The 11,535-nt window shown below is 37.2% G+C and overlaps 1 protein-coding gene across 1 annotated transcript; it reads left to right on the top strand.

Moving 5' to 3' along the window:
* Window positions 1–453: 453 nt before the first annotated feature.
* Window positions 454–11,205, top strand: LOC307160363 (uncharacterized protein). Its single transcript, XM_079874427.1, has 10 exons — window positions 454–523; window positions 681–878; window positions 3,905–4,103; window positions 4,263–4,327; window positions 6,458–6,596; window positions 6,849–6,958; window positions 9,104–9,284; window positions 9,381–9,464; window positions 9,627–9,722; window positions 10,647–11,205. Exons 2-10 carry the CDS (start codon window positions 730–732, stop codon window positions 10,950–10,952), a joined length of 1,329 nt encoding a protein of 442 aa, XP_079730553.1. The 5' UTR covers window positions 454–523; window positions 681–729; the 3' UTR covers window positions 10,953–11,205.
* Window positions 11,206–11,535: the final 330 nt, after the last annotated feature.

Raw genomic sequence — 11,535 nt, 5'->3', positions numbered from 1 at the left:
TAAGCAAAACTCCACCCACTTCACAAGACGCGGGAATTAGGCTACGTCAGAAAGCTCAAGTTCATCCGCCTAGTTTGTGCAACTATACGGATTGTTTTTCTTTTTTTATTTACCAAGTGTTTTATTAAAATTAGGATTTTGAATTATTCATATTTTGTTTTTAAACCGTCCAGTTACTTAGCCTACATATTTATTATGGCATTGAGGATAACAAATATGAATAATAGTCTACACTGTAAACATTCAGAACAAACCTAAACATAAATGAATAAGGAGAATCCCTCACGTTTTGTCGTCCTTCTTCTTCTTCATATATTCATATAATATCTGCTTGTATGCTAAATTTTTTAGTTTGTTTTAAATATAGCCTAGGCTACTTTTAAGATTTTAAGTACAATAAAAGTGCACATTCATACTGTTAACTTTTGTTTTTTCACAAGGATCACACCTGCTTTAGCCTATTTTGTATCGTGACCTGTTATATATGATGACACATCTTGTGGGAGCGGTGGCTCTGGCACAGGTGTGTGTTGGGAAGTGCCTCACCAACTTCCCTCACCATACCACATTCCTCACATTCTTAAAACCCAACAAGGAAAACAATAAACATTAGTCTTTGATGAATTAAACCTGCTGGACCGACTGGCACAACTGGAAAATCCAGTGTTTGGTCTCCACAGCATGATTGTAGCGACTCGAACACTTCACGCTGGACGTGTATGAGGATTCATGCCTCAGCTGAGCGCGGGACATGTGTGGAGCTGCTGGGAGCCGAGCGGGACAAGAGGCAGAGGAGGACAGGATGGAAGAGAGAAGGAGGACGAGATGATCAAACGAGAGGCGGAGGAGAGAGATGGAAGAGAGTGGAGAGGGATGAGGTGGGTGTTTGGAGTGCTGAGAGAGAGTGGATTAACCCTTGTGAAAAAGAAGTGTGCTGAATTGTATTGAATGTGCCCTTGTGGTGTCCTGCTATTCTATTCTCAAAAGTACAACATTTACCACTTTCATGCCTTACCACAGTTAAGCACTTTGTAATAATGTAAAATTAAAATGTTGGCAAAACTTTTATTCTAATATGTCTTTGTTACACGTTACATGTATTTACTAGTAATAACTATAAGTTAGGCATTACATGCAACTAATCCTAAACCAAATCCTAATCATACCCTAACTAACCCTATAGTAAGTACATGTAGTTAATTACTATTAATCAGTACTTAAGGGACACATTAAAATAAAGTTTTATGTTTTAATTATCTTTTGTCAAGAACTACAAGGATTTTGATGTGTTGACTAACATACTAAAGGACATGTGAAGTACATGATTATAATTTTAACTTAAAATTATAATCATGTACTTCACATGTCCTTTAGTATGTTAGTCAACACATCAATTTTAACTATAGTGTTTTTTGATGTTACATTTGAAAGTTAATATATTTTAAATGTACTAAATTGCAACTTCCTTATTACAAATGTGCAATTATACATATTTTAAATACACACAAGACAAACAAGTTTTAATGCAATCTCAAATCCAGAAAAGTTGGGGCATTTTGTAAAATGCAATAAAAACAAGAATCTGTGATTTGTTAATTCTCTTGAAACTTTATTTAACTGACAAAAGTGCATTTTCAAAGTTTTCACTGACCAACTTACGTGAATTTTGTTTATGAATTTTTATTTTATTTTGGTGGCTGCAACACACTCCAAAAAAGTTGTGACAGAGGCATGTTTACAACTGTCACATGACCTTTCCTTTTAATTACACTTTTTAAATGTAATCATTTGGGAATTGAGGATATACTAACTGTTGAAGTTCTGCAAGTGGAATATTTGCCCAATCTTTCCTGATCCAAGACAGCTGCTCGACTCATCGTTGTCTGATTCCCCTTTTCAATACGAGACCGATCTAGAAACCACTCAGTTTTAGCTTGTGCAGAATGAGGCCTGGCATGTTCTTGCTTCCCAGGAAAGATGTCATCTTGATGCCATGTCTCTGTACAATCCCAATATACGACTCCATGTCAACGATACTTTGACACACATGCAAAATGCAAGTCACCCATGCCATTTGCACTGATGCACCTCCATACCAGGACAGATGTTTGCTTTTGCACCTGTTGCTAATGAAATTCTGAACGGTCCCTTTAGTCTTTGGGACTGAGAACTCGATGTCTGTTTTTCCAAAACACGAGCTGAAACATGGACTCATCTGAGCACAGCACACATTTCTCCTGTCTTTTGGACCATCTGAGATGAGCTCGGGACCCAGAGAACTCTGCCGCATCTCCGCATAGAGTTGATGTATAGCGTTCGATGTTGTTTTTAGCCCCCAATGGCTCCTTCCAGGCAGCTAACCCTAACCTTAACCTTAAACCTACCCATCCCCTCGCTGCCTGGAAGGTGCCGCTGGGGGGTAAAAACACCAAACACCATGTATAGCTTTCTCCTTGTGTATCAGAGATTCAAGACGCATTTATTGAAGCAGTGACAGACTGTGTTAACTGACAACAGTTTTCCAAAGTACTCCTGAGCACATGTGGCTGTATTTAACAGTAGCATGATGGTTTCTCATGAAGTGCCATCTGAGGGGTCAAAGGTCACACACATTGAACAGAGGTGCCCTACATTGCCCTACACGGACTGAGATTTCTCTGGAATATTTTCACAATATTACTGTATGTATGGAAGAAGGTGAAAGGCCTAAATTCTTTGAAATCAACAAATCAAATCAAAATTTGTTTATACTTACAAAATACAATTAAGTTGGTCAGTGAAACCTTTGAAAATCTTTTCTTTGTACTTTTGTCAGTTAAATAAAGGTTAAATAATAGAATTATAATCGAATTAACAAATCACAGATTCTTGATTTTATTGCATTTTAACACAACTTTTCTGAATTTGGAGTTGTATGCTAAAGTGTATTTCTTTTTCAAAAGGGAAAAGAGTTTCAGATTCTCAGTTCTCATACTGTATCTACTGTACACAACGCATAGATGATTATACTGATTACTACAGATACTTCCGTAGTGAGTGATTCCCTTAAAGAGATTAAAAAAAAATTTTTTTTTTGAGAAATGCCTCAGTGTTTTATTTTTTTGTCTTTTCAGTTAAAGTCAATGGGGTTCAAAATTGCAATAAATGTTCAGACTTAAAACAGAAAATAAAACAGGCTAAAAACAATCCCACTTACATTAAAGGAGGGACCTGATTATATATAGACCTGCCGACCGCATGGCAACATTAGCCTGGAAATCCAGACCTAAATCTGAAAGATTAATGGTCTGGCGTCGACTAATGAAAATCGGCCAGCTCGAGGGCCGGCACCAAGCATGCATTTGAAAATCTCACTGCACGCAATTGGATAACACTACGACCAATCACAACAAACCCCATACGCTTAGCTACCAGCGGAGCTAACTGGTAGATTAGACTCTTGTTGTATCCGGTCGGCAAAACAGCAAAAACGCCCTTCTTGCAAAGGAACGATTCGAGCGCCGTCTTCTGTTCCTCTTTTAGATAAAAATGCAAGTCTAACTCGTTCATTGTAGCGGCCAAAGCCGTTTCAAACAACTGGTGTTCATCCATAGCCATCTTGCAATGTTTACTAATGACTTCGACATCGCAGCGCTGTCGTCATCTGTTTAGCTCGCCTCTGGCCCGCCTCTGACCCGATGTGATTGGTGCAGCTCAGATCGAGGGGCATATTTAATGAGCATCATTACTCGACACCAGAGTAACTCGCTGAGCAAATTCAACTTGTGCTCTCGCGAGAACTCTGGATTACCAGGGTATGGCAACATAGCAACTCCCTGGCAACCACCACAAGACCCTAGCATTACTCACAGATTCCTTTGGTTTAGCCTATACAGTGGCGATATTATGATTCACTCTCTCTCAGACTGCACTGGAGAAACTGGCCGGACTGGAGTCAGTGTCTGGCTCTGATAGCAGCCGTGTGGTTGTTTGTCCTGGAGGAGTCTGTCAGTCTGACTGAAGCCGTGGGTCGACTGCTTCTCGCTGGGCTGATGTGTGCTGCGACGGCTCTTTGTGCTTCAGCCTTACGCTTCCTGATCGGTTATGGACAGAAAGTAAAGCAGGTCAGCCTACTATTGAATTTGTTTGACTTCTTAGATCTAGAGGAATTTAACATGGGCTTCAAAGCAATAGTGCTTTTAGTTTTGCATCCTTTGCCATCTTCTACAATTGAAATGTCACGTAATTAAACATTGCTGTATTTTTATGTGTGATTTTCTCAGCATTTACCGTACAATGGTGAGGTGATAGTGAGAAAATCTGCTGAAACCCAGCAGCAGCAGGCCAGGTGAGAGAGAACAAATCCAGATTCTCTTGTTCACATAATTGCACATTTAACCCTCCTGTTGTGTTGAAAATATGATATGAGTTATGAGATATGAGATATATGAGTTTGTTTCCATGCAATTGGCCATGAATCAACACTATGAAAAACACTTAAGATTCATGCTTTCACAGAAAACCTTTATTGTGGCTTGTCATAAAATATAAGAAATGATGAACTCCTATTGTGTTAAATTAGTTCCATTCTTTGTGATAGGAATCAATTTGAACCACATATTTTTATATTCAAAATGATCTGCGCAGACACAGAATAAAACAGCGAATTCTCCTGGGATGATTCAGAAGATGAGCCCTTCATTTCAAGTCTTAAATTTCTTAAAATTCTCATGTGTTTCATATTTTAGTCAAGCTACAAATAAAGCTTTTCTGTTTTTTTACCTGACTCGTTCAATTTGACACCATCGTAGTCACCAAAATGTTTATAGCCTTTCAAAAAAAACACCTATATGTCGAAACTTTGCACGCACAAATGAGAAAAAGTCACAAAATTTCAAGAATAAATAGTTTAACCAGTGATTCAAGCAGTTTAAAAATCAAATGTGGATCAGCTTGACCAGCAATGGAATAGAAGAGGAATTTTCTGGGTTCAATCATTTTTTTCCCCCAGCTGATAAACAATAAAACAATGACAGCCAATCAGAATCCTGCTTTAAGAGCTCAAGCATTTAAAGAGACAGGTGACAGTACTGCGTCCAATGATATCATCTGCTAGTGTGGATGCTAATATAGCAATTTTTAAAGTTATCTTTATAGTTATTGTTTTTGGTGTGAACAGGACTTAAAGGAGAACTCCGGTCAATTTTAACATTGAGCTCATTTTTTGTACATTTGGAGTGCTGTCAATACAGAGAACAACGACAAAAATCGGTGTTGCCTACACCTTGTTATCCTCTTTTTAAAATTTGCACCCTGTTGACTTCAGTGGGGCAAGTTTTAAACCTGCTTTTAGCCTCTTAACATCCTTGATGTGTCATTACAAGTGCCCAGGTCATGTGAGTGATTCCTTCGGGGTGAACGCGGGTCAATCTGACTGCAGTAGATGTGAAAGATATGAATAAAAGTGATATTTATTTAGCCAGCGCTCATACCTGTATTTACATCCTGTTTTCGGTCAAAGTCCATAGTAATCGATTGTCGAGTTCGCGCACATTGGTTTAGTACCTATGATCATGCGCGTGAACTCGACAATCGATTACTATGGACTTCAACCGAAAACAGGATGTAAATACAGGTATGAGCGCTGGCTAAATAAATATCACTTTTATTCATATCTTTCACATCTACTGCAGTCAGATTGACCCGCGTTCACCCCGAAGGAATCACTCACATGACCTGTGCACTTGTAATGACACATCAAGGATGTTAAGAGGCTAAAAGCAGGTTTAAAACTTGCCCCACTGAAGTCAACAGGGTGCAAATTTTAAAAAGATGATAACTCGGTGTAGGCAACACCGATTTTTGTCGTTGTTCTCTGTATTGACAGCACTCCAAATGTACAAAAAAATTAGCTCAATGTTAAAATTGACCAGAGTTCTCCTTTAATTCACTGGTCTCATGGTAACAAATATAATGTTTAGTTCTTCTGGCTTTAGTATTTCTATACAAATTATTAAATTTTTGAATGATTTGAGAGATGACCCCAAAGTATTTTCTGTCAAAATCAATAGCATGATGCCACAGATTTAACATGTACTGAACCCAGAAAATGCCTTTAATAAACCTCCTTACTTGACAACCACTAAAAAAGTATGTTCTTTATAGTATGAATGTGTGTGAATGTCAGATGTACTACATTCGCCATCGCGTCAGTTGCTTCACTTCACTGCCATTCACAAGTACTCTCCCGTGGCCTCATGGGATAGTAAAGTGTCCATCATATGCACACTTCAGAACCTCGCCGGTAGTAGTGGGTCATCTGGGTACTTTTTTGCCTACTCTTTATGAGTACTGTGAATTTTTGACACATAGGCCTACTGTTTTTCGCCAACTATAGTGGGGAAGTTTATGATTTTGGATGCAGCCGCTGTCTTCCTGTGGTTAAAACCATTAATTTCATTTATCTTGTTTGTATCAGTGTAAATCCACAGCAGGATGCAGGTCATCTTGAATCCTTGGTAAATGTTCTAGCGGATGGTTTAGTGGTGTCCCTCCTCCACGAGCCCCTGCCGGACCCCAGCGAGCCCCACATACGAGGCCTCCTCACCAGACTACAGGTTTGTCTCTTAAGGATGGATGGTGCATTAACATATTTGAACCACAGTACTGTAGGCCCATCCTTACTTTCTGTCAGAATGAACTGTCATTAATGGAATGTGTTAGTATAGTCATTATGATGTCATGTCGAATTCATTACATATGTCAAATCATGTAGCGTTGTAAACAGACTGCTCTTGTTGATCCTGCTAGACATGAATTAGTAGCATTTATAGATACCAATCATTTGTCTTTTGTCTTTTTGCATTCAGGCAGTGTCTCAGACTTTCCGTGGGGGGGCCTATGAGGAAGAGAAGGAGAGGAATGAGAAATGTGCGATTCAAGAAAGAGTTAACCAGATACGCTCTTACCTGCAGGACAGGTGAGCTGTACAGATCTACATACACAGATATGACAAATATTTAGCAATTGTCACAAACTGTTCAGGCTTCAATATGTGTGGCTGTTTCTATGTTTGAACTCCACTTAAAACGTCTCACACCCTGTCATGTCATGTATGATTTCAGACAGCAAACTGACATGCGAAGAAACATGCTTTCATTTGAATGTTTATGAGAAATAACCCCTTGTAAAAAGAAGTTTGCTTAATTGTATTGAATGTGTACTTGTAGTGTACTTCAAATCTTAAAAGGTATATTTAAAGGGGTCATGAACTGAGCTTTTGACATATAAGAGGTCATACTATTAGAATATCCTGTAAGTTTCAGAACTGAAAACTTCCTTGTTAGTCCAAAAACAGCTTTTATTGTAACCAAGCCCAGAGAACGACTGTGGAATGCGCCTATCTATGGCGTAATAGTCTTTGGGTGTTTGCAAACAGCAATGACGTGTTTTGTGTTGGCGGGGCCTACTTAGTGGCAGAAAATGACAGTTCTGCAGTAGCACTCTATGGAAGCCACATAATAAGAGAATAAAAAAATTAAGTTCACAATTCTGACTTTTTTTCTCACTATTCCGAGTTTATATCTCACAATTCTGAGGAGAAAAATCAGAAAATGAACTCGATATTCTGCCTTTTCCCCTCAGAATTGTGAACTTATTTCACGCATTTCTGACTTTTTTGTGTGTGTGAATTGGGATATAAATGTGCAATTGCAAGTTATAAAGTCCAAATTGGGAGATATAAATTCGCAATTGCGAGGAAAAAAAGTCTGAAATGTGAAATAAAAATGTTATAGTGATATAAATGTAATCTATAGGTTTAAATATTATTTTATGCTGTAACTGTAGGGCTAATGCAGTTATGCCCCCTGTGAACTGTATATGTGAATATTATGTAGATCTAGTGTTTACATCAAATTCATGCTTTAAATAATAGTGTAATCTTCGCAGGTCCATTTCAACTGGCTTGCAACCATAAACGTGTGTTTAGCTTCAAATGGTGTCTTCGACCACAATAATCTGTAAAAATGAAGACCATCTTTTTTTGCATTGCGATTCTGACATTCAAGGCATTTTTCTCTTATTCCGTGGATTTCTGCCCCCAAATGCTCTATAGATCTAGATATGATGATATAATCAACACTTTTCACGATTAGTCAACCTTGAGAGCTGTAATAGTAAAAACATGCTAAAAGTTTTTGAGAGAGTTCCACATGTAATACTTAGCGATTTAATATGCAAAGATGTCAGCCAATCACAGCGAGTGGGCTAAAATAAGGGTAGGAAAAATGCCTTTTATTTCCAAATGATGACAATTTTTGATGTAAAATCATACTTACATTATAAATACACCCCAGTGAACAGTTCATGACCCTTTAAAAAACTGTACCTGCAGATTATATAAAAGTGTACTATGTAATAATATCATATTATATATATTTTTAATTTAAATTTGGATCACGCTTTAAAGAAGTGCACTTATTTTTATGTGTTGACTAACATACTAAAGTAGTACTTGATTATGATTTCGACTGAAATGTGTTATTTGATATTACATTTAGAATTAACATATTTTAAATGTACTAATTGCATCTTTACTTCATTGTTATAAATGTGTAATTACAGATATATTTAAATACATCACATACAAGTTTCAGTAGGAAAGATACTAAAGTATATTTTAGCTTATTTACCTTAAATGCTTGTCAGTTCACTTTAACCATATTTCAAGGACAGCAGAAGTAATTATGAAATTACATTTAAAGATGTACTTAAGTAATAGCATTTCATATACATTTCAACTATAATACATTTTTAATTGTAAATAACATGCAATGGTCCGAAAACATTTAGTTTCCTATTAACTGTTTTCTTTTAAAGTATATAATTTCCATAGTAAGTACTCTTTGTAAAAGTAAGCTAAAGTTTACTTCTTTTTCACACTGTACACTTGTATTATCAAAAGCTTATGACAAACATTAGACACACGCCTACTCATTCTTTATTGCACTGGTGTATTGTCTTATCATGGCTAGATAGAATTGTGTTTTATGATGTTACAGTGTTGTATTGTTAAGTGTGGGTTTTCCAATAGTTTCTAATGCTCATGTTCCGTGTGTGTCAGGATGAGCTCTCTGCGTTCCCTGCTGCAGGTTCAGCGGGAGTGTGAGGCGAGTGTGTGTGCGGTTCAGAGCGCGTTACAGAAGCGCTGGGCTCTGCTGGAGGAGTTACACACCAGAGTGACTCTGAGCCCTGACAGCACACAGAAAGCCCACGACCCTCACGCCGTCCTCACAGACACTGAGGTGACGCACGTCTGTGCCATGTACAGTATTATGTTGACCTTCTGTGATGAATGTTTACTGATATATGTGTATTTATTTGTGTCGTGTGTGCTTCAGAACCTGTTCGCGGAACTCGGTCAGTTCAAAAGCAAAGTCCAACAGTGCCGGACGCAGCTGGAAACCAATATAAACCTTTTACAGGTCAGTACACACACATATATATAGTCCTTTGTGAATCATTTGACAGGTTTTAACGTAATTATGAGAATATTTTCAGAAGGTATAGCAAGACAAGTATACACAGCAACTTTCATATTATAAAGTGGGAAATGAAGTGTGGTTTTGCTGGCTACTTTTCCTCAGGCACTTCGCAGCAGCCATCAGGGTCTGGCCGGGACTTTTGGTACCAGCATCGACTCTAAATGGAGCAAAGAATTATTACAGTCCAACACAGATCTGGTATGAAGACATTCACATATAACAACAGATAGTCAAGTCAAAGCGCTTTTCACCATGATGTTAATGTTTAATATCTTAATATCTTCTTGCCTTATTGTCACATTTCGCAGCTTAGAGCTGTGTGATGATATAGTTTACATTCAAGCAGTGGATTACATCAGTACACTGTTGTGGCTATGTTCACTCTGTCCGTTTTTGGGATTGAAAACCGCTTTTACTTATAGGTGTGAGTCTCGAAATGTCCCCTCACACAGCGACTTAAAGGGACAATTCACCCAAAAATGAAAAATAGCCCGTAATTTACCCTCAAGCCATTTTAGGAGTATATGACTTTCTTCTTTCAGCCAAACACAATCAGAGTTATAATAAAAAATATCCTAGCTCTTCCAAGCTTTGAGATTTTGAAGCCCAAAAAAGCTCATCCATCCATCATAACAGTAATCCATACAATTTTTTTTAAAGAAAAATATCTTACAAAAAATATCCATAATTATAACTTCATAGACTGTAATCACTAGTTTCCGGTAATGGAAGAGCTGGGCGATAATATAGTTACATTTATCAACAAAATAAAAAAATCAGGCAGTTATCACTTTACTTGAGTGTACATTACAGTATGTATGAGAAAAAGTTGGATATAATATATATCCTACTTTTTATATAGATAATACAGTCTACGTTTTTGTGATGATATAAACAATCAATCAGTCAGGATTTGCTTTATGTGAGTATACTGTATAATATATCACTGGGCAATAACAGCCTCTGATGAAGATTCACTCATACTGAGATGTTCAGGGGATATTCTGACAGTTTATGACTGAATCAAAACTATAACAGACAAAACTAGTGTGAAAGAGCATATTCTTGCTTTGATATGCTTTGATTTGTTCAGTAAATCCTTTCTTTTCTTTCCGGTGACAGTTTTCTGAGATCCAAGAGGATTTTATGTCTTTGGAACAGCAGACGTCGAATTTTGTGATCCACTTGAGGGGCCTGAATTCTTCTGAGGAACAAGAGTCAAGATTATCTGAAGATTATCAGGCACAAACCTCTTTATCGCCGTCTCTTCCTGTTTTACCAGTGTACGTTGCTGTTCCGGAAGCAGCGGAGTCACACTCTGACCCAGATACTGATCCAGAGTCTCCAGGAGCCTCACAGAAAACCCACTCCAAAATGTCCGCCTTCCATATCCTGTGTGGGATGAAGAGGAGGAAGCCCTCTACGTAGTTTTGAAAAAAGTTGAATGTTTTTACAGGACGTTTTTAATGCCTGTATATGACAGCAGGTGGAGCAGGTGGAACAACACATATTATGCACTTTATGCACATTTTTATATATATTGAAAATGTTTATATATTCTGATAAAGAAAAAAGAAATTTTGGAATTTCTGTCTATACTGTGACTTTTGATTACTTGTAAAATGTGTAAATAAGATCTTTTTTATATGCATAATTAATAAAATAATATTAATAGCATATTACATTATAGTATTGATTGTTTTTTCTTAACATTGTTTTTAATGACCCTACCAGTTGAAAATATGATTTAAATATTTTAAATATGAAGGAATCACAAAACATTACAGATTTATTTTGGGGGGGTTGGGGTTTACTATGCAAAAAAAAAAGAAAAAAAGGCATAGAAAAACAAAAGGCTTAGAGTAAGAAATACACTGACTACAACATAATCAGTTATTAGGCCTAATAGTTTGTTGGTTCTCTCTCTCTTTTTATTTTTTATGCGTTATCACAAATAAAATAATTGACTCCAAGCACGACTATGCTATGAATGGACATTTAACTGAAACAA

This window comes from Squalius cephalus (genome assembly GCF_949319135.1).
Source record: "Squalius cephalus genome assembly, chromosome: 6".
NCBI lineage: Eukaryota > Metazoa > Chordata > Actinopteri > Cypriniformes > Leuciscidae > Squalius > Squalius cephalus.
This window is presented reverse-complemented; position numbering and strand designations above follow the sequence as displayed.